Source organism: Leucoraja erinacea, chromosome 1, assembly GCF_028641065.1.
Source record: "Leucoraja erinacea ecotype New England chromosome 1, Leri_hhj_1, whole genome shotgun sequence".
In the NCBI taxonomy this organism is placed as follows: Eukaryota; Metazoa; Chordata; class Chondrichthyes; order Rajiformes; family Rajidae; genus Leucoraja; species Leucoraja erinaceus.
The window spans coordinates 89,682,530-89,706,878 of NC_073377.1; the positions used below are offsets into that span (position 1 = coordinate 89,682,530).

General features: G+C 42.5%; 1 protein-coding gene across 6 annotated transcripts in view; it reads left to right on the forward strand.

Annotated features, from left to right (window-relative positions):
- Nucleotides 1-1,374: 1,374 nt before the first annotated feature.
- prom1a (prominin 1a) overlaps nt 1,375-24,349 on the forward strand; it is a 142,443-nt gene continuing 119,468 nt past the window's right edge. For 3 of the 6 annotated variants that reach the window (XM_055638740.1, XM_055638755.1, XM_055638731.1), the window contains exons 1-3: nt 1,377-1,537; nt 17,497-17,525; nt 18,680-19,368. In XM_055638740.1, coding sequence (XP_055494715.1) covers nt 19,146-19,368 — 223 coding nt within the window. In that variant the 5' untranslated portion in view covers nt 1,377-1,537; nt 17,497-17,525; nt 18,680-19,145. Of the gene's footprint in view, nt 1,538-17,496; nt 17,526-18,679; nt 19,369-24,349 lie in introns of all 6 variants that reach the window. The other 3 variants (XM_055638723.1, XM_055638747.1, XM_055638761.1) reach the window with 2 other exon arrangements.

The following is a 24,349-nucleotide window of genomic DNA, read 5'->3' on the forward strand; positions in this document are numbered from 1 at the left end:
ATAAATTTGTATCCAGATGGGGTTGTAACATCTCCAATAATTGTGTATATTTATTCAGCAAGCATTATCTTGCAGCTTTCACAATTGCAAAATATTTTTAATCTGCAACATACACAAGGAGGCTTACGCTCAGTGGACTCCTGCTGATAAACATTTAGGACATAGGTAATTGAAATAGACACAAAAATCTGGAGTAATGCTGAGTCAGGCAGCATCTCTATTCGACACAAAACATCACCTATTCCTTTTCTCCAGAGATGCTGCCTGTCACGCCGATTTACTCCAGCTTTTTATGTCTATTTTCAGTTTAAACCAGCATATGTAGTTCGCTCCAACACATAGATAATTGACTTAATTTAAATGCCCAAGTAGATTGAGTGAAGTCTGACTGGAGTGCAGTGGGATGGTCGAGTCTTGAGGCAACAGAGATAGTGAGTGAGGATTTCAGAATAGAGCAGCAGAGGCAGGGATCATGTATTGCAGACATGTACATTGATGGCTTTGTAAATGGTGTGGATATATGATCCAAGGATCAATTTGTGATTGAATTTACATCCAAAATTTTGAACAGTGTGTGTAATTTCAGACATTTGCCAAGAAGGATAAATTTGTGCTGCAGCCCAAATACAATGACTTTAGTCTTCAATATTTAGTAGAATAAATATCTGTTCATGCAGTGCTGATGCCTAGCAGCGTGATATTATGAAATTCATTGACAATTTACAATTAATTGAAACAAATTTGCAGTTTCCATTTTTTTCAGAAAAATGGGCAGGATCTGCTCATGAGCCATCCAAGATCATCCAATTGCCTGCATTGAACTAGGCAAGATCTTTCAGCATGGGCAGCAATGCTGTGTTCTGCTGTGAAGCAGCCCCTTAAGGGCCGGCAGTTAACTAGAGTTGCCGTTGCTTTTGAATGGAAATAGTGGTCCAATAATTCACTGCAGCCACGTTAATGTGCTCTCAGACCCCCCAGGTCGGGACGAAATCCTGTCGTCGTCTCACATTCGGTCTTGAGACTTGGAACCGTGATTGTTTCAGTGTATAGGTGCAGCAGGTGTTGAAGTTGAAACAGGTGGTGTCCTAGCCATTAATGATCTTTTAATCACTTTTGCTGATTAAAAAAAAATCACTATTGCATTATCAGAGGGACATTATCATATTGTTTCTGGTGCGAGCTTGAAGTGTACAATTTCGCTAACTTGTATTCTGTATTGCAACAATGTTTAGATTTCAAAAGGTAGTTCATTGGCTGTGGAGGCTAAGAGATGTTTAAAAGCGACGTGATAGGCACGGTGCAAATGAAAGGTTCTCACACTCGAAGCCTTTACACTCCTGGGACCCTCGTGGACTGCTGTGCGTGTGACGTCACCCGCCGGCGGTGGGGTCCGGGGAGGTGCGCGCGGCGCAGATTGGAATTCGGTGCTGGGAGCGCGCGGCGCGGATTGGAACTCGGTGCTTGGAGATTGGAATTCGGCACGGGGCGCGTGAGGCTGGATAGACGGATAGACGGACGGACCGGCAGGTGGAGGACGGTGAGTATCATCCGCGGCGGCTGCTCTTCCTACATTCTTGCACAAGGATTTCCCAGGAGTTTTGCTTCTGACAATTTTATAAGATTTAATGAAGAGAGTGGAGTTGAAAAGTAATCTTGCGGGGTCTTTGAACGAGAGGCAGCTAATTAGGTAGTTGGAGGGTCTGTTGTGCACCGTTGTTTAGTTTGCAGCATTAAAAAGTCGAGTGAGGATGAGAGAAAGAAACACAGTGAGTGTACCCGAGAGCCAGAATCGATGCCGGTGAAGCTCGGTTGTTCGCTACCAGATAATTTGTTGGCGAAGCAGATTTAATGTTGTAGTTCAGTGTTGCAATTTTGCAACTGCAGAATTTTATTTTTCACTTACAATTTAACTATAGAAGTGGCATGTTTAGGTTGGAAATTCTGAAATGCAATGAAGCGTTCTAACACTACTGGTAAAATTCACTTTGAGTGCTGAAATATTGGCTGAAATCCCAGCAGCTAGGTCATTTACGGACATTAGACGATTCCCGCAGTTAGTAAATGTTGGATGGATTCGACAACCCAGAAGTGGGTCATTTGGCTCCGTCAGTCCAGTTGGCACATGTGTTCCAGTCGTGCCACCTCCAATTCATTAACCTCATCATGCGTGACCTTCGAATTCCTCTCGGTGTTTATGTAGAATTTCCGTAAATTAATCAAAGCACCCCTACACCACTTCGTGGCGGCGAGTTTCATATTCCCACCACTCTGTGTAAAAGGAGGCTGTCATTAATCCCTCGTTTGTTTTTTATCTGTCGTCAAATTCCGGAATGATTTTGAGGTAAACATCAATGAAGAGAAAAACTGGTAATGCTTTAAATTGACTTTCATTGGAACCAATCAAACTTGGAAATACCATTTTAAGGTAGCAATGAATGGGGAGGGATGGTCGGATGTACTGGTGGAATGTCATGGATACAATTGGGCTGATGCAGGACATAGCCCGCAATGTCAGTACAGAATATGATGCCAAGTTAAACTAATCTCCTCTGTCTGTTCACGATCAATATACCTCTGGTCCCTGCATATCCACGTGACTATCCAAAAGCTCATAAAAGGAAGTGGTAAAGGCTGTTCGTGACCTGCCTGAACATATATAAATAGGAAACAAATTAAGATGGATTGGGTTTGGAAGTAAATTTGTTACTAGTTTGCATACAAACGGGAAAGGCTTGTTATCTGAAACTTGAATTCGATGTTAAGACTTGGGGCTAGAATGGACTAGATTCTACAGTGAGGTGATTCTTGGAACTTGCACTGGGAATCATTGGTATAGTTTAAATAAAAGCCTAAAGGCAGAGGCCATTGAGAGTGGGATGAAAAATTCAAGTTTGAGGCCACAGTTGAGAACTGAACTGGAGTATTAAGCAAACCAGTGACCCAATTTATATTTGGTGATGCAGCAATTCATTTGTGACACTTCCAGTTTGGAAAACTGCTCTGGCTGCTCATGATGTGGTGTCTTCCACATCAGTGAAGAGAGAAACAATAGCAGGGCTTGAAATTTGAATTGATCTGTTGGTTTTGAGGTTTCTATTACTTGTACGATGTTTTTGTTGCCATAGATATTGTTGGCAATGTTGCCTATTTTCAGTCCCACCAAATTGGCTTTCCTTTTAATTTGTTTCCTTGACTTTTACAATGTACTTGTGTCTTCAGTTATTAAACTTATTGTTCAATGTTTGCTGTCACCTAGATGACCCCACATTTTCATTCCCTGTTACTGAGTGCAGCTTAAAGTTATTTATACATACTGGAAACACTTGGTATGCCTTCCAAGAGAACCTATGTGTATATACTGGAATGGGAAAACATTACATGCATATTAAGGACTATGTTCCATTTAATACCTGCCTGTACAAGGCAATCAATTTTCATGACATGGATTTTTTGGTAGGTGATCTGTGAAGAACCTTGTTGGTGAGATTGATACTTTACCATCTCGTATCTGGATTCCATTTAGCATTTAAGTTTTATGTTCCTTATTACTGCTGTCATTGATATATTTATTCAATATAGCCATATTGTCTCTTTGTAGGAAAGAGCTACAGATGCTGGTTTAAATCGAAGGTAGACACAAAATGCTGGAGTAACTCGGCGGGACAGGCAGCATCTCTGCAGGAATGAATGACGTTTTTGGTCGAGACCCTTCTGACTGGTCGGGGGTGGGTGGGACTAGAGGTAGAATGTAGTCGGAAAACTGGGAAGGGGATGGGATGATGAGAGGGGGAAAGCAAGGGTTACTTAGTTAGAGAAGTTAGAGAAGGAATGGGTGAAGTTTAGGGTCGAGACCTTTCTTCATACTGATTTCAGGGGACGGGGTGGGACAAAGATAGAATGTAGTCGGAGACAGTAAGACTATTGGGAGAGCTGGGAAGGGGATGGTGAGAGAAAGTAAGGGCTATCTGAAGTTAGAAAAGTCAATGTTCATACCGCTGGGGTTTAAACTACCCAAGCAAAATATGAGGTGCTGTTCCTCCAATTTGCGCTGGGCCTCACTTTGACAAGAGAGGAGGCCCAGGACAGAAAGGTCAGATTGGGAATGGGAGGGGGAGTTGAAGTGCTGAGCAATCGGGAGATCAGGTAGGTTTAGACTGACTGAGCGAAGGTGTTCAGTTAAACGATCGCCGAGTGCTTGGTCTCACCAATGTAATGAAGTTGACTCCTGGAACAGCGGATACAGTGCATGAGATTGGAGGAGGTGCAAGTGAACCTCTGCCTCACCTGGAAAGACTTTGGGTCCTTGGATGGAGTCAAGGGAGGAGGTAAAGGGACAGTTGTAGCATCTCCTGCAGTTGCAGGGGAAAGTATCTGGAGAGGGGGCGGTTTGGGTGGGAAGGGATAAGTTGACCAGGGAGTTTTGGAGGGAACCATCTCTGCGGAATGCAGAAAGGGGTGGAGGTGGGAAGATGTGACCAGTAGTGGGATCCTGTTGGAGGTGGTGAAAATGTTGGAGGATTATATGCTGTATGTAATGGCTGATGGGGTGGAAGGTGAGGACAAGGGGGCTCAGTCTTTGTTACGGGGGGGGGGGGGGGGGGGGGGGGGGGGGGGAGTAAAAGCGGAGCTGCAGGATAAAGAACTATAATGGAAGTGGGGAACCCCAGTTTCCTAAAGAATGAGGACATCTCCGATGACCTGGTATGGAACACCTCATCCTGGATGCAGATGCAGGGTAGACGGAGGAATTGGGAGTAGGGGATAGTCTTTACAGGAAGCAGGGTGGGAAGAAGTGTAGTCAAGGTGACTATGGGAGTCAGTAGGTTTGTAGTAGATGTCAGTCAATGGTCTGTTTCCTGTGATGGAGACGGCGAGACCTAGAAACGATAGATGTTTCTATGATAGGGAGATGTCAGAGATGGTCTAAGTGGAATTGAGTGCAGGATGAAAATTAGTTGTGAAGTCAGTGAGTTCTGCATGGATGCAGGAGGTAGCACCGATACAGTCGTCAATGTAGCGGAGGTAGAGTTTGGGGATAGGGCCAGTGTACGCCTCGAACAGTGATTGTTTGACATACCCTACAAAGAGGCAGGGGACCATGCGAGTGCCCCTAGCTACGCCTTGGAGTTGGAGGAAGTGGGAGTAGTCGAAGAAGTTAAGGGTAAGGACCAGCTCCGCTAGGCGAAAGAGAGTGTTAGTGGACGGAAATTGGCTGGTTCTGTGGTTGAGGAAGAAACTGAGGGCTTTAAGACCTTCCTGGTCGGGGATGAAGGTGTATAGTGACTGGGCATCCATAGTAAAGATGAGGGAGTGGGGACCTAGAAAACAAAAGTCATTGAAGAATAAAGTATCTCTTTATTGTACCTTGCAATATTTTTCACATCCAGTCTTTTTTTCATTTTTTTTTGTCCTGGTCATATCTTTGCAATCTAAATACAATCTAAATGCATTGTATTCTTGAATTAATTCTTCTGTCAATCAAGGTTGCTTCCCTGATTGCAATTAGAAGTAGATCAATTTTATGCACATGATTCATTGACCGTCCCTCTGTTATGTACATCTGACTTATGGGCACCCTTAGTTACGACCGAGCTTCTATAATATTAACATCGAAAGTCCAATGTACATTAATGCAAATACAGGTGCACAACCTTTTATCCGAAGATCCAAATAACGAAAAGCTCCAAATAGCGGACATTTTTTCAGTCCTTGAAGAAAGGTCCTTGAAGACGTTTACCGAGGGCGGCCCGCAGAGGTGACAGCGGAACCTCCGGTCGGTCCTCGAAGAAAGGGGAACTAAATCCCCATTCATAAAAGAGGTGAGGGTATATTGCGCGGGAGGGTTAATAATTGACAATCTGCTGCTGCCTGCCCGCTCAGTTAAAAAGTTCCCACGGTAGACTTACGATACACAGTGTAACGTGAGTCTTGCGTGGGAACGTTTTAACTCAGCTGGCAGGCAGCAGCAGATTGTCGCTCCTTCAGTTTCACCCCACCTACACCCCTCTGCTTCCCGGCCATGTGTGTGACCCCTTCCCTCCCCTCTCCAGTTCCCCGCCCATTGCACCAGCACGGGGGCTTTGCACTGTCTTCACGTCGGCAATGCCAGTCACCGGAGACGTGAGGACCAACGGGACACCGGCCCCCAGGCCCACTGCATGCACGGAGATCCCAGAGAGCCACAGCCAGCAGCAGCCCAGCCCCGTTCCAACTCCAGAGGAACACGCTTCCCGTAGGGACAGAAGCTGATGGTGTGCAAGGTGCGTCTTGTTCTTGGGGTTGCAGATGAGGGGGTGCAGCTCGGGCTGTGACGTCTCCGGCCACCCCCCTGTACAGGAGCTGAGACTGGGAACTGTACCGCCCTTGCAGGAGAGTGGGGTTGTTTGCAGTTGCAGAGGGAGGGGGCAAGGGCGGTTAAGTTCCCAGTCTCAGCTCCTGTCCAGGGGGGTGGCCGGAGACGTCAGGACCAACGGGACACCGACTGCAAGCATGGAGATCCCGGAGACTCACAGCCAGCAGCAACTCTAGCCCGGCCCCGTTCCAACTCCAGAGGAACCCGGGTTGCGGATGAGGGGGCGCAGCTCGGGCTGTGGGCGAACTGCCACTTGTCGCTGTAGCGGCCCATCGGGGAGTGGGTTCCTGTTGTTCCTGTCGTCTCCGGCCACCCCCCTGGACAGGAGCTGAGACTGGAAACTGTACTGCCCTTGCCCCCTCCATCTACTTGTGGGGGTGAAAAATAACCCAATCTGAATATGAAAATGTCTATCACCCAATAATTTTCTGGAGAAACTGTTCATTTACTAGGAGTTGTACCTTGTTTTATTTGCCCCTTCATAGGCTGTTTATTGATTAAATAGGCTTTTTGCAGCATAAAAATGTTCTTATCGGCACCACCTCCAACGTCCACTGGCGCAGTAACAGCAATGGACTGTTCTTGTGTCTAGTCTTTTACACATTTGTGCTACCACTCTATTCTTGTTCCTTTGTGTTGATACTCTGTTTTTTGGCTTTGGTTAAATTAAGGCACGTTCAATTTCTTTTGGATCCTATTACAACTGAAAATGAAGATGCCATTTAATTTCTAGTGGCATCTTTGATCATGCTGTTCTAACCAGTTACATTGTTTTCTTTAAATGAGTATACTTTTTTTTGCAAAGGCTTCCCTTGTTTTGTTGGAAGTTCATTGGCAGATTTGGAGGTGCGATGTGCTGGCCACTGACGTTCCTCATTTTCACACTGCAATGGACAGGCATGGAGGTTGAGAGCAAACTGAGCCTTATTCTTCTTCTGTGGCGTGCACAGCCTAAAGTTGTTGGGCAACTTGTTCTATTTGATCTTCCGTTTGTGCACGTCGAGTTGATTGCATTAGTCAAAACAGGGTGGACCACGTGAAGGTTGCAATCTTCCACCTCAGCCTTATGCTGAAGCCAACCCATGGATCTGGCTTCAGTTTGTTTAGTTTGGGCAATCTAATCACAATCAATTTCTCTCCTGGCATGAATAAAGTTTTATCATATTATATAATTTGATGATATGTTATCTATGAATGCATGCACCTGTATATCTTTTCTTGACTGTTTTGTGATGCTTTTTCAAATAATCTGACAGATTAGCAATTGTGCTAGTGTGGGCCTATTGCAGTGACAAAATGCTTATTAATAGTTCTGAAAGAGGTTACTTCAATTTAGAGTTGTGGGATGGACAACAAGCTGTTTTAAGGATGAGAAACTAGTTGTGTGAGGTGAATGGCTGAGATGGCGTGCTTTCGGATCTGTGCTGAGATTGTTGCTGTGATTAAACCACAAAATCTGGATTCAAAATACAAATGTCAGATTTGTAGATAATACAGCTGGGCTGGGTAGTGGAATTGGAGAAGGCACCATTTGGATTACAAAATGGTGAACAATACCTGTGTAAATGTGTGGAATAAAACCATTTGTAATTTAATCCAGTGAAATGCTATGCATAAAGGGAAATGAATAATACAGCATAATATAGTTGAGACTGAAAGAGAGAAGAGACTTTCATTGTTTTGGTGTCTTCCTAATCGGCAAAGCTAAATGTAATTTCTGAATGGCTAAACCAGAATAGTATAGTCGGGGAGCTAAGGATCTAACTGCAGAGTTCCTGGGTTGCCAGAAAATGGAACATGAGTCACGGGAGAGTTGCTACACTGATTTGATGTGTTTTCTCTTTCATAAGGCGGGGGTTAATAAGAAGGAGAAACAGTGTAAATTTGGTGATTGTAAAAGGATTATACATGTTAAATTGTACACTATTTTCAATTAAAAATAAAGTTAAACTGCATGAGTAGAATCGGTGTGATCAAGCTGGAAATGGGTAACATACAACTGGAAATGAGTTGCATTCATGGCTAAACTCCCCCTTCATTAAATGATTCGATTCTGCTGTCGTGATTTGGATCGAAGTTTTGGGATTTCTGGATTGTGGAACAGCTGACCACAATTGTTATTTTTTAAAAAGAATAAAAGAAATAATGAATGTCAACAAAGTTGACCTCTGACTGTTTCGCTTATCGTTCTTGGATGTTGTGTTGTGAAGAGCTGAGATTTATGAATGAAAAAGTGTCTTCTTTCTTGTGTATTCTGCATTGACCTTTGAGTTGTGTGAACAATTAGTAGTTGTAACCATCAAGAAACAAGTTTAATATATCAAGTGAAACCCTACTCCATTAAATGTGTAATGTGTCATATCTTCTAATGTTTCATATTAAAAACTACTGATTGAAATTACCACAAGCCCTGTTCTCCAGAATACCAGGTGGTGCGATCTCAGCAACGAAGCTTCTGTTTATTGAGACTTTGAATAACATTAAACTCTCGACACAAGACTGCAGATTCTGTAATCTTGAGCAAAAAAAAAAACTGCTGGATGAACTCAGTGGGTCAGACTGCTTCAAACTCGGTGTTCTCACCTTGGTTGCAGAATCGTTTTACCTTTAATCCTGAAATTAAAATTAAATTATGAACAAAATTAAAATGTTGTTAAATCTCATTGCACCAAAAACAATGTCGAACAAAAGTTGTACATGATTCGGCTGAATGTTTTCTTCACCTACAATTCAACAGAATTGTTAGCTGTTTAGTCAGCTTGCACCCTTATCAAATTGGAGCAAAATAGATTAGATTTGACAACTTTGGTCATTTGGTAAAACTGTTCAGCATCTATAGAATTTAAAGCAAATGATCATCCACTGTGGCATTGTACCTTGTGGATTGATCTTTCCATTACTAGGTATAATAGCCAGATAGATTGGTAACCCTGTTTCAGAATGTGACTTGTGTTGTCATAAGTGTATACTGACCAATTCTGTCTGAGATGCCACTTAGCTAGATGGTACCAAAACATTCTACTGCCCTCTCGCCACCGAGTACTGCCTTGCCTGCAACAAAAATGTCTGTTCTTTTTCCTTGGGAAATGTTTTCATGTTCTATCTAGAATCTCTGCAAGATAAATTTAAACATGCCTTCATCTATATACTCAAATCTTGACCACTTCCTGTTTGCACTGTATATTGATTTTAGAAAAAAACGCTACCACTTAAGGCTGTGATTTTTGGCTGTCTTACTCTGAGTTTCCCTCCGCTGCGCAGGACGAGGATTTTTCCCCATCAATGAAAAATAAAAGACTTATGTTAAAGTTGAGATTCTCTCTCCTGTCAATCACGCAATGGAGGCCAGGCCCCTTCCGGGGGGAGGGGGGAGGGACTATAAAACCCAGAAGTGTGGACGTGCCTCGGTCTCTGCAAGATGGGGGAGTGAGAGGTCATGACTCTCAATCTGAGCTGTGAATAACACTGCACACATGTCTACTAAACTGTGTGTGGTTTTACTGACCTGTCAGTGCCCTTAATGTGGTTTGAAAATGAAATTTGAAAATCAAAATGTGGTTGGTTTGAAAATGAAAGAGGTGGTTGGTTTGAAAAATGAAAACGGTGGGTTAACTGTGCCTGGTTTGAAAATGAACGAGGTGGTTGGTTTGAAAAATGAAAACGGTGGTTTAACTGTGCTGTGTTGAAGAGTGGCGTGCCGTGTTATATAATTAAAACTCAAATCTTGACCACTTCCTGTTTGCACTGCATATTGATTTTAGAAAAAACGCTACCACTTGCGGCTGTGATTTTGGCCATCTTACTCTGTCCCCCTCTGCTGCGCAGGACGAGGATTTTTCCTATCAATAAAAAATAAAAGACTTGTTAATGTCTAAAAAATGTTGTGATTCTCTCTCCTGTCAATCATGCCATGAAGGCCATGCCCCTTCCACTAGGGGGTGGGGAGAGGGACTATAAAACCCGGAAGTGTGGATATGCCTCAGTCTCTGCAAGGTAGGGGGAGCGAGAGGTCACGACTCTTAGTCTGAGCTGTGAATAACACTGAACACGTGCCTCAATGACTATCGACCAGTGGCACTAACGTCGGTGGTGATGAAGTGCTTTGAGAGGTTGATCAGGGAGCAAATCAACTCCTACCTCGACAAAAACCTGGAACCACTGCAGTTCGCTTACCGCCACAACAGATCAACGGTGGATGCGATCTCGCTGGCCCTCCACTCCGCACTGGACCACTTGGACAACAAAAACTCATTTGTCAGGTTGTTATTCATCGATTACAGCTCGGCATTTAACACAATCATCCCCTCCAAACTGGTTACCAAACTCGCAGAACTGGGTCTCTGCGCATCCCTCTGCAATTGGATCCTCGACTTCCTCATTCACAGACCACAGTCTGTTCGTATTGGTGGAAATGTGTCAGCCTCGATAACAATCAGCACGGGAGCACCTCAAGGCTGCGTGCTCAGCCCCCTGCTGACTCCCTCTATACTCATGACTGCGTAGCCGGTCACAGTGCGAACACCAAGTTCGCTGATGACACCACTGTTGTGGGACGTATCACCGATGGGGATGAGTCGGAGTATAGAAGAGAGATCGAGCAACTGTCTATATGGTGCCCGCGCAATAACCTGGCCCTCAACACCAGCAAAACCAAGGAACTGATTGTGGACTTTGGAAGGAGTAGGATGGGGACCCACAGCCCCGTTTATATCAACTGATTTTTATTTATTTATTTATTTTTGCCATCTTACTCTGTCCCCCTCCGCTGCGCAGGAAAAGAGGATTTTTTCAATCGATAAAAAATAAGACTTATTAATGTTAAAAAGATGTTGAGATTCCCTGAAGTGTGGGCGTGGCTCAGTCTCTGCAAGATGGGGGAGGGAGAGGACACGACTCTTTCTTGTGGCCTTGCACCCTGTTTGAAATGGAATTTCAAGGAATAGCCGTGAATCAACTGCCAGGCCACCAGCCGTGAATAGTGAGCTGCCAGCGCACCAGGCTTGAGAGACTGAGCTGCCAGCCCAATAATCCATTCGGCCCACAATGTCCATACTAGCCCTCTGGAAACCAGTCCCTTCAGCCCACAACACCCATACTAGAGCTCCAGAAAGCCCCCCCCCCCCAGACACCAATATTGGAATTGGTGGGGAGATGGAATATTGCGTTGGGGGACCAGCCCTCCCGTGTGAACATGGGACCCAACGGGTTGTACTTGTACCTAGTCTAGTATATCACTAATTCCCTAACAAGTGGAAATTGTTTTCCTCTAATAGATCTAACTAATTCTAATTAAGATATCTCTTGCACTTTGTGATAGCCATCTCCACTTCAATTGGGATAATTGGTCAGTTGTACAGTACAATCTTAATCCTTTGGCCCAATTCATCCATGTTCTACAAGATTCTCATATACGCTAGTGTCATTTGCACTCACTTGACTTGTATTCCTCTGAGCCATTACTACCCATGTGCCTGTTCAAATGTATCTTAAATATTGTTATTGTGCTTACCTCAACTATTTCCTCTGGGATCTAATTCCATAAATGTACTTTATGCGGGGAAAACGATCTACCTCTGGTTCCTAGTAAATCTTTCCCCCTTGCCTTAAACCTATACCCTCTAGTTATTGATTGCACAATCCTGGGGGGGGGGGGGGGAGGCTGTATGCGTTCATCCTATCTGTGCCCTTGTGGATTTCATGCTGCTTTATCAGATCACCACTTAGTCACTCTCCTACACTCCAAAGAATTAAGTTCTGCCCAATCTCTGTAGCTCAAGCAACACCCTCGTAAATATATTTTGCATTCTTTCCAAATTAATGGCACTTTTTCTACAGTTACGTGACTAAAACTAAACACTATAGTCCAAGTGCAGCCTCATCATCTTCTCTTACAATAGTGACAATAATGCCCCAACTTCTATACTCCATGTCATGACTAGTGAATGTTTGCGTGCCAAAAGACCCCTCATCACCACATCCACCTGTGTTGCCATTTTGGGAATTTTTGTACTTTTAGATCTTGGTCCATTTGCTCTACAAAATTGCACAGGGCATTTCTGTTCACTGTTTGCTATGTTGGCAAGTACTCGTTTGAACCCCTTCAGTGGTACTGTAGAGAATATATTGTCAGGTTATGTCACTGCCTGGTTCAGCATCTCGAATGCTCAGGAATGAAAGGATTACCAAATGTTGTGGACACATCCTGGTCCATCTCTGGTACTGACCTCCCCACCATCAAGTGATCTATCGGAAGAGCTGTCTCAAGAAGGCAGCCAGTATTATCAAAAACCCATACTACCCTGGCTGTTTCTTGCACTTGTATTGTGGTTGTTAATTTAATATTTTTGTTTTAATATGATCTTTAGGTATTGTTTACAGGCCTGTTGTGCTGCTGCAAGTAAGAATTTCATTGTGCTATTGATGGTGCATTTGCCAATTACACTCTAGAAAGTCTTATTTGGTTTGATTTCCCAAATTCAACACCTTGCACATAACTAAATTAAACTCCATTTGCCATTCCTCTGCTCGTATGTTCAGCTAATAGAAATTCCGCTGTAAGTCTTTCGTCACTGTTTGATGCCACCTATTTTATGACATTTGTAACTTAGTAGTCATGTCTTGTACATTTTTATCCAAATCATTGATGATAAAGAACAATTTGTCCAGCATTGATCTCTGTGGCGCACAGCTAGTTACAGGTCTCCTGTCCGATAAATAACCTTCCCCCGCCACCTTCACACTTTCAACGTATGTCCACGCCTTCTTCACTTAGCTAGCTCTCCCTGGATCCCATACGATCTAACCTTTCATATTAGCCGACCAGATGGAACCTTATCAAAGGCCTTGCTTCAGTCCATAGGGACTATGCATACCAGCCTGCCCTTTGATTTTCATGATTATTTCAAAAAAGTGCAAGTCAATGATTCACAATCAGCTGATCATATCTCATGCAATAACATGACACACAAATATCCAATAATCAATAAAGCAATAAATTAATAATTATTAATACTAGGTAGCCAGGACACAATGGGTCAGAACAGAAATACATAGTGCAACCAATACAAAGGCCATAGTTTCTGAGGTAGTGGTTAAATCTGCATTGCATTAGAATGATATAGAACCAAAATATTTGTTCAAGAAGGAACTGCAGATGCTGGAAAATCAAAGGTAGACAAAATTGCTGGAGAAACTCAGCGGGTGCGGCAGCATCTATGGAGCGAAGGAAATGGGCAACGTTTCGGGACAAAACCCTTCAGTCTGAAGAAGGGTTTCGACCCGAAACGTTGCCTATTTCCTTCGCTCCATAGATGCTGCCTCACCTGCTGAGTTTCTCCAGCAATTTTGTCTACCAAAATATTTGTGGTGGCATTTCATGCATTCATACAAATCGGGCATTGTTTAAATTGCAGCACAAAGTGCTTATTCAGTCCCTTGTTTAAGTGGAACTTGCTGTTTCGTTTTGGTTTATTGTCATGTGTACCGTGAAAAGCTTTGTTGCATGCTAACCAGCCAGTGGAAAGGCAATACATGAATACAATTGAGCCATGCACAGTGTACAGATACATAAGGGAATCGCATTTAGTGCAAGGTAAAGCCAATAAAGTCCGATCAAAGATATTCCAAGGGTCCCCGATGAGGTAGAGTGTAGTTCGGGTCTGCTCTCTGGTTGTGGTAGGATGGCTCAGTTGCCTGATAACAGCTGGGGAAAAAACTGGCCTGAATCTGGAGGTGTTCTTATGCACCCTTCTATACCTTTTGCTCGATGGGAGAAGAGGGAGTGGTCAGGGTGTGATTTGTCCTTGATTATGCTGCTGGCCTTGCTGAGGCAGCGTGAGGTATGAATGGAAGGGAGGTTGGTTTGTGTGATGGTCTGGAGCTGTTCCCAAACCAAGCTGTGATGCACCCCGTTAAAAAAATAAATCTCGATTAAAATAAAATATAACTGGTCCAATCTTGATTATTAAATACTTCAAATCAGAATAATGTTCAAACAATCCCTCTATCTTTGACTTTCATTTTACACCTTAAAAATGTGCATGTCTTTCTGTTTTGTATGTGTTGGTGATTGAAGAGTTGTGGGGTGAAAAAGAGGTGGGCTTTTTAATTAATTTATCTAGTGAAATTTGCATGAGATGCCTGTTTTTGGTTCGGTCGCACAAAACATTGCTTGGAGAGAGATGCTTCAGTTTGGATTGGAACAATGTAAAGAGCGAGTTTACTGAACTTGTTAGGTTTAGTTCCAGAGTATCAACTATCTGAATTACTACATGCTAAATTCTGGTAACAAAAATATTGGCTGCAAAATAGAGAAAATTGTACCTGCAAACTATGAATGTTCGAGTGTTGTATGCATCATGAACTAATAGATGATAAAACTCAGTTTTGTTGAATTTGAATATGTTGGGGGTAAAATGTTTATTTAAATTGCCAGCATGAACATTAGATCACTTATATTCTTGCTAATGAATTGGTTGGCTGTCAATTTTAGTCAATTTTAAAGATCGAACACACTATCTTGGCTGACACTGCATTGCTAAAGGAGTTTTTGGATGTGATGTACTAAAGCCTTTCCTGGATGCAAGCCATCCTTCGGCATAATTCAAAGGGCAGGGATGTTCTCTATATGTGCTGGCCAACACTCATTCTGCATCAACAGCAGATAAGCAGACTATGGTCATTTCCTCTTTATTTTTGGACCACTGACTAAACTATTTGGCGCACTTCCCACGTTTGTCTTTTATTGAGTAGGTTTGGACAACCTGAGAATGTGAAATAGCCTTTATCTTCTCCCCCCCTCCTTGAATTCTTACAATGAGGAGAAAATAAGTTGTAAATGTTACCGATGGGGAGCAATATTAAAATGTGCTGGTGGAGAAATTATTAATGATTTTAAGAATCTTTATACGTAAAAAAAGATTGATTAGGGAAGCAAAATATTGAAGTTCCTTAGACCCTGGTAAAATCATGTGGAGCTGGAAAGCCAAAGATCAGAGAAATAACCAAATCAAATTATATCCATGGTGATGAGAGCAAAAACCGGTACGTTTTGGGAGTTGCAAAGTTGGCTTATTCTAGGATGAGGAGGCAAAGAGTTGCCAGATGAGGACGGAGGAATAAAATGTAAAGTCTTGAGAAAGGTATAAAGTGGGAGGGGAGTTTGAGGGGAAGGGAAATGGGGGACTGGGATGGGAGCATATTGAGGAGAGGAAAGGAATATGGTGACTAGATTGGAGGAAATTGGTGGGACAAATGTGTGCACACTGGGATGGGGGGAGTGGAAAGGGTTGGGATGGGTGGTTGTTGGTTGGGTATTACTTGAACTTAGAGGATTCAATTTTCAATTTCTGCTCCCCCCCCCCCCCCCCCCTTTATATTTTCCAGAGTAGGTGACCATTCCTTTGAGTTCTTGCTCTCCATCAGCCAAGGGTGTTGCTGGATTTCCTGCTTTCTTACTATTTTAACTCCACTTCCTATTCTTGTACCGATCTTTCATCCCTTTGCCTCCTTCATTGGCAGAGTGAAGCTACATCGCGAACTGGAGGAACAGCACCTTCTATTCCACTTTGGTAGCTTGCAATCCAGCGGTATGAACAATGGCCGTAAGGTATAGGAGTAAAAGTAGGCCGTTTTAGCCCATCAAGTCTACTCTGCCATTCAATCATGGCTGATCTATTTCTCCCTCCTAACCCCATTCTCCTACATTATCCCCATAACCTCTGACACTTGAACTAATCAGAAATCTATCTCTGCCTTAAAAATATCCACTAACTTGGCCTCTACAACCTTCTGTGACAAAGAATTCCACAGATTCGCCACCCTCTGACTAAATTTCTCTTCATCTTCCATAAAGAATGTCATTTAATTCTGGGGGTGTCATCGAGTCCTAGACTCTCCCACTAGTGGAAACATCCTCTCCATATCCACTCTATTCAAACCTTTCACTATTCTGTATGTTTCAATGAGGTCGCTCCTTATTCTTCTAAACTCCAGCGAGTACAGGCCCAGTGCTGACAAACCCTCATCATAGGTTAACCTACTAATTCCTGGGATTATTCTTGTAAACCTTCCCTGGGCCCTCTCCAGAGCCCGCACATCCTCAGATATGGTGCCCAAAATTGCTCTCAATATTCCAAATGAAGCCTTACCAGCGCCTTGGAGCCTCAGCATTACATCCCTGTTTTTGTATACAAGCACTCTTGAAATAAATGCGAGCATTGAGATTGCTTTGTGAATGAACATGTTGAAAAATTTGCTGCGACCATACTGAGGCCGCGACTAGTTCCCTGAATGCTGGAACTCCTCTCGACCATGAAGGAGACTCAACAGAGACCACCAGCGATCATGTGGCGATCATGAGGCGAGCGCAGAATCTCCTGCACGCGCCTAAGAAGTTGTCTAAATGGGACAGGCCCTTAACTTAAGATCCTCTGTGCATGTTGGGATCAGTGTGACATCACTTAGGCTCTAGACGAGCACCATGTGTTGTGCAATTATGATACTTTATGATTTACTATCTAAATTTTAGCCGTGCTTCAAGGTATTGTCATTGCTTTTTTAATACTTATCTATGAACAGAAATCGAGAATTTGGTTTCTCTGCTGTTAGCTATGTGGGTAAGTCATGCACTGCACGCCATTATAACTTGATCTGACTTCCATGTGGTACTGCATATAGTACGTCCATTATACTTTGCAAATACCTGCTGAAAATGGTGTAGTTGCATTGGCTTTGAGTGAGGAGGCCTTTGACTGCTTGTAATTGCAAGGTATTTTTTCCCCCATGGGGTAGCTTTTTGACTTTAATTTTAAAATTGTTTTAATTTAACTCTAATTCATTTTAAAACTTTAAAAGAAAATCTGTGTTTATGCAGGCTTGAACAATAACTTGAAGACTTTTTGTGCAAATGTTGAAAAGAACCTATTGGGAATGCATCTGATGTTTATTTTTATAAATGGCCGTCCAAGTGGCTTCATTGACAGTGCAGCTAAATAATAGAGCCATGTGCCCGATGCAGTTTTCCTTTTACAATCTGTAGGAAGTTGATGTTGGATTGGAACATAAGTACTTGTATTTGTTCATTAAAACTGTGATCTTTCACTAAACTGCCACATTGTTCATACGTGATCTTTTATCTATTTTAGGAAATTGGAGAAACAAGAACAACTTGCAAGTAAGCAAATTTCCTTTTCTGAGATACATTATCGTAGTGAAATCATTCATGATAGGAATTTTCTTTCCTTCAAGTCGCATGTATAATATTTTAAGGTGCAATAGTTATTTAGTGCACAACTACATCTTTTGGCCCAGCCTGTCCATACCAACCAGGTTTTACAACTGTGGTAGTCCCATTTTCATGAGTTTGGCTTGTATTCCTCTAAATCTTTCCTATCCATGTATCTGCCTAAATGTCTTTTAAACATCGTTGTACTCTCCCAGTTTTCTCTGGCAGCTTGTTTCATTTATGCACCACCCTCTCTAGTAAAGAAACTGCCCTTTGGGTCGCCTTCATTTTTTTTTCCCTTCTCACTGTAAATCTTCACCAGTGTAAATCTTCACCATTTTATTCTGGACCCCTCTGCCCTATAAAAAAGTAACTTGCTAAACACCTTATCTATGCCTCTCGTGATTTTGTACAGGGTTAGCTCTTGGCCTCTGTTCTCCAAGGAGAAAATGTCCCAGCTAATCCAGCCTCTTTATAACTTAACCCCCTGAGTCTGTATCCATTCCAGTTTTATGACATCCTTCCTATAGTAGGGTGACCAGAAGTGCACACAATACTCTTAATGTACTCATTAATATCTTGTACAGCTGTACAAAAAGTCCTAACTCTTGTACTTGGTACCCTTACCATGAAGGCAAGTATTGTCAAACGCTACCTTCACCATGCTGTTGACCTGTGTCGCCTTTTTCCAGTCAACTGTGTATCCATATCCCTAGGTTTACTGGCTCTACAGTACTCTCCAGGGCCCTACCATTTGCTGTCCAAGTCCGGCCCCAGTTCAACTGACTCAACTGCATCACCCTTCACCTCAAAGATGAATCCCATCTGGTTTATCCAGATCATTTGTGCCCATTTAACCCTATAAATATTTGAAATGTTACATAATTTACAATAAAATTACCTACAAGAATCCCACTTTGCTTTAAAAGTTTATTATATTTTGGGGTGACATTTTAATTTGCTGAATGTAAATGGAACATTCTAGAATTGTAATGTTATGGTTTACTGCTGATTTTTAAGTTTTTTTAAAAACATTTTTTTCTTTACTTAATCTAAAAATGGTTACAGAAATAAATTCTAAGTTGCTGTATTTTCTGTTACAGATGAGGATCTATAAAGGCATTTTCTCTGTGCTTGTGCTAGTTAATGCTCACCAGTGGACGGATTAACCTACCCGTTGCTAAACAGATGCAGCTTCCAACTGAGCATTAGTTCATGGAGCTCAGACGGCAGGATCTTTAACCACCTTTCCTGCTGTCATTTTCTGCTATGCCAGAGATGGTGCACTAAATCAGTTTCTGAAGAAGGCTTGAGTTGTAATTTGTTTGGAATTGGAGTGCTTAATGAAGACTCGATGAAGAATTGAGCGATCGCTTTGCTTTTTTTCTTGAATATTGATGTGTGAACGGCTTGAAATGATGCTGACACGGAGGCAGAGAGACTGAAGTGGCTCCCCAGTCTCCTGGTTACATTGAACTGCTCTGCCTTACTTCAAGATTGTTCTTTCTCTCTAAATTTGGAAAAATAGAACGCCTGAGATTTTCTTCTCTGAATTGAGAGTTTGCAATCATGCTCATCATGGTAACAATACTTTTATTGATGCTTTGTAGTAGCGCTGGAACTGATGGTCAGCCATGGGGCTACACAGCTGAAAATAAAGCATTGGAGTTTGGGTCTGTACCTGCTAGCAACTATGTGACTCAGGTATATTACGATCCAGGACTTGAAGGAATCCTGTTCCAGCTGGCACGTACATTTCTGCATGTCGTACAACCAAATCCTTTTCCTCAAGGCAAGTATGATTATCAAATTAACACATTGTGCCGAAATCTATATCGTCTAAGTTGCTTGAACATTCTATAATTACTGCTTTCATCAGTACAGTGATTGTTTCATTCCTTCAGGTTGGGCTTTGTTTTGGAAAAAAACTTCTGAATTGATTTGTCTATATCTGGCTCTCTAGTTATTTGTGTATATTCAAAACATTTATTTTTGCAGACTTGTTACATATTTTTAATGCAGGTGTGGTATTTTCACTACAAATTGTTATTTGCCTGAATATTCTCGTACTGGAAAGGCACCCGTTGTTTCTGTTCTTCTTTCAGAACTTTGGAAGTAAGCAGTTTTAACAAAAATAGCTGCAATACCCAAGTTATATATTAATTATATCGCAAATCTGATTCTGTTTTCTTCATGTACTTCATGTTTAATTGATAATGTTCATTATTGTTTGGAGAGGATGGCAAAAATGAACAAGGAGAGAAGCAATCCACGTGGACAGGTGAGTGCGTGCAAGTGAGGAACACCAGGGAGAATGCGTTACCTGAAATATTTCCGACTGAGTTATAAGCAACCCAAGGGGAATACAAGATAATCAATGTTTGGCTTCCATAGCAAATGGCTACAGTAGAGGACAGAAAAGGGGAGGGAGTAATTTTATCATTTGCTTCAGACCATTCTACATTTTACTTCAAGTGACTGAAACAATAAATGAAAACCCTGAATTGAAACCTTCAAGCTCAAACTACTCATTCCAAAGGCACTGCCTGACTCGCTGGGTGTTGCCAGCGATTTACTTTTGTTTAAAGTACAGCATCTGCAATGTTCCCCACCGATTTTTCATTTGGATGAAACAGTAGATAAACTAACGTAATAAGCCGCCAGAAGAATAAAATTCTGGTTTTCCCTTGGTTCCCATAAATAGATGCTTGTTAGGCATGTAACATTTTATAAATGCATTAATCTGCATTCATAACTAACACAATGACAAGCATTTAGTACTATCCATGTGCCTTCACTGCATTTCTTTGTAACTAGTACTAGTCTTTCAATTAAATGGATTACATTAAAGTAACATTTTACACAAGTTTTGATATTACAATGGTGCTCACATTAAAGTGGACCAACAGCTTATTACTCGGAGGAAGGCTCTACTTTGTCATTTGTCAGTCTGAAGATTCCAGCTAAGATGTTCATTACAACTAAAACAACATATGGTGGAAGAGCTTATAGGATTTACTAATTAGATCAGGTGATTCAACTGGCCATACCTCACCTGATCCCTGGATTTATGGATCATTTGCAGAAGCAAGAGTTTTAGTCATCTACTAAAATAACATGCTGACTAATATGCTGCATCTGCACTAGACCCACCTGCTTGCTTTTGGTCCATATCCTTCTAAACCTATCATAACAATATACGTGTACAAATGTATTTTAAACATTGTGATTGTACCTGCTTCAACTACCTCTGGCAGCTCGTTCCATATACTTACCAACTTTTGTGAAAAGTTGCATCTGTGGTTCCTATAAATCTTTCACCTAGATTCTCTTGATTCCCCTACTCGGGGTAAATGCAATATTTTACCCAATCTATTTGTCTATGGAACTGAGGCACTACAATGCTGAGAACTATGTTCTGTGCTCTGTCTTCCCCTTTTGGACTACCTATCATATCTGAGTTTGACTTGATTGTATTTATGTGTAGTATATCTATTTGGACAGCATGTTAAGCAAAGGTTTTCACTGTACCTCCGTGCATGTGACAATAATAAACCTAAACCAGCCGCTGTTGCATATCCCCCTTGTGGTGTTAAGTAATGTCAATCGTTCCTGTCAGACCCTATGCAGAGTTTCAACCTGAAAGAAAAAACCTCTAATTGAATTATTTCAACTATCCACAACTTCTGTTCTGTTGAGTTGAGGAATTGCAAAGGCAAGAAGACACTAATTGGTGTTATCTACAGACCCCCAAATAGTAGCCCGGATGTAGAGTGTAAGTTGCAGCAGGAGTTAAAACTGGCATGCAACAAAGGTAATGCCACTGTGGCGATGGGGGATTTCAATATGCAGGTAGACTGGGAAAATCTTGTTGGTTCAGGACCCCAAGAAAGAGAGTTTGTAGAATGCCTCCGAGATGGATTCTTAGAGCAGCTTGTAATGAAGCCGACCAGAGAAAAGGCAATTCTGGATTTAGTGTTGTCCAATGAATACATCTCCAGTTGGTGGGGGTGCTGCAAGCCGGCAGCCCTGTCAGCAACGTGTCTGTTTTTTTCTACTTTTTTTTTTAGTATGTTTTAATGTATGGTTTTGATGTTTCTTTGTTTGTCTTGTTTGGGGGCGGTAAGGGGGAAATCACTTCTGTCACCTCCTCCACGGAGAGGCGATTTTTTTCCATGTCGCCTCCCCCGTGGCCTAACAGCAAGGATCGGTGCGGCCTTTCCCGGGGACATGCCTGGGGCTTCAGCGGCGGGCGTGGAGCGGGCGAGCCCTTGCTGGGGCTCGCCGGAGGGAGGGCACTCCATTCGCTGGCCCGCGGCAGCCTAAAGCCGCGGTCTGCAGAGCTCCAGCTGGTGCGGCGTCCGCAGCCTGGGATCCCTCGTGGGGGACCCGGGGGAAGAAGAAGCTCCAAATGCCGGCCCGCGGCCTACTTCTACCACGGACGCGGCGTGGACTTGCCATCAGGAGCGGGGTCCTTCGCCGGGGATCCCTGGAGGGGAGCTTCGACTGCCAGCCCTGCAGTCTGTGGTGCTTCTGGCTGCAGCGCAAACTTTAAATCTCCGACTGCCAGCCTGCGGCCTACACCAACTTGAAGCCACGGTCTCCGGTGGGGAGGCACCGTTTCAGGACTTACCTGGACTTTTTACCTTGTCTGCACATCTGAACGCCCGCAGCGACGGCTGCGGAAGGTTGAGGTCCCGACCACGGGGGATAATGGAGGAGGACTGGCCAAATTTTGTGCCTTCCACCACAGTGATGAATGCTGTGGTGGATGTTTGTGTTAAATTTTTATTGTGTTTTTGTGTGTTCTTTTTCATTGTACCGCTGCTGGCAAATTCATTTCACTTGCACTTATGTGCAATGTGAAGAATAAAACATTGATTGATTGAACCAGGTTTGATAAGAGAATTCGAGGTAAAGGAACCACTTGGAGGTGGTCATCATAATATGATTAGTTTTAATCTGCAATTTGAGAAGGAGAAGGTTCAATCAGAAGTGTCAGTGATGCAGTTGAACGAAGGACTATGAAGGCATGATGGAGGAGCTGGCCAAGGTAGACAGGAAAGGGATACTAGCAGGAATGACGGTGGAACAGCAATTGCAGGAATTTCTGGGCATAATCTGGAAGACGCAGGATCATTTCATTCCAAAAAGGAAGAAAGATTTAAAGGGGAGTAAGAGGCAACCGTGGCTGACAAGAGAAGTTAGGGATAGAATAAAACTAAAAGAAAAGATGTATAACACAGCAAAGAATAGCCAGAAGCCAGAAGATTGGGAAACTTTCATAGGACAACAGAAGGAAACAATTGCAAAACAGTTGTATGTAGTCAGAAATATGGTGTAATTCTCACTGTGCCTTGTGACCTTTAGGAATGGGACATGTGGGATGATGGCTTCATACGTTTGTTCTTCAGATGAGTGGTAAGCCATGAATTAGATAGTGCATCTGAAAAGAACAGAAAACACTTTTGAAAGCCAGGGTGATACTCTAGCTATCCTTGAGCAGTCCGTTATTAAACTTGCGTAACTGGGTTCCTTTTAAATGGGAGAAGATTGCCATAAAGGGCCATGGAAACCATTTTTACATCCATTCACACGAACATTTAAAGATTACAGGATTCATCAATTTGATAGCCTCTAACTATCCTTGTGCATCCCAACCAACTTAGCAGTTGAAATATTTTGAACACATTTTTAGCAGAAAAGGTGAAACCGTGAAAGCTCTGTCTCCTGCCTTCTCTACCTGATCAATTCCAAACGTATTTTAGCCACATGTAGGTTCTTGCAGATACAGTATTTATTTGTATCAAATGCTTGATGTTTGAATATTACATATTTTTTCCTAACGCTCTTAATTATAGCATTTTATTTTCTATCACCAACTTGATTAGACCAATCATAGTCTAGGCCATAGATCAGCGTGGCCTTGTGTTACGGTGACATTGTGGATACATTGGTTTTTCAGTCTGGTTTTACCATTTCACGAGCAAAGCTTTCAATTTGTGTTTTTGATTTGTTTTTAAATATTAATGTGATAAGCTATAGTTGGTGTAGTCAAATCTCTTGCCCACTTATTTAAAATCTACTATAGGATTCCCCCACTCAACAAGTGTGATTGCTGAAGTTGTACCATATATGGTTGCTTCATTCTCAAGAGTACTTTGACACCTGTTAGGTTGTGAGCTCAGCTGTGACCAGATGGAGAAGAATTAGTATTTTGTTTGCTGCAGGTTGCTGAGAGCAGCTTATTTATAGCGTTTTCTGTCCGTTGCTGTGGAGACCAGGTGTTAGCTTCAGTAAGCTGATAATCTGGGATTCATTGGTTAGCATGATGTGCACAGCAAATCTTGAGCTTTATTGCCTGCATCTCGCAGCTGAGTCCAATGTTCCAGTAGATTAAGCAGAGCTGTGCATATACAAAAGTGAAGCAAGACTATTACTATTACCCCCACTGCAAAGGCTAGAATGTCAAGCTGTGGCAGAAGCCTGCATTATTACCTGCCCTGAACATTTCACTAATGATGACAAGAAGTGCTTACTTATTGTAACTTCCTCATGTGGATTGGTACTATGTGCATGCACTTCAGAAGCGGATACCAAGCTTATGTTGCAACTGTACTTTGGACATTGCAAACTTGGTTGAGCAGATGGGTCGTTTTTTCCTTTTAAATTGTACAGAAATTTAGGAAGGTATTTTGACAGAATAAATAACATAGCAGAGCTGCAGGAAGAGCAAGCCAGCAAAGGGCACTGATGTCTAGAAAGAAGCCTAC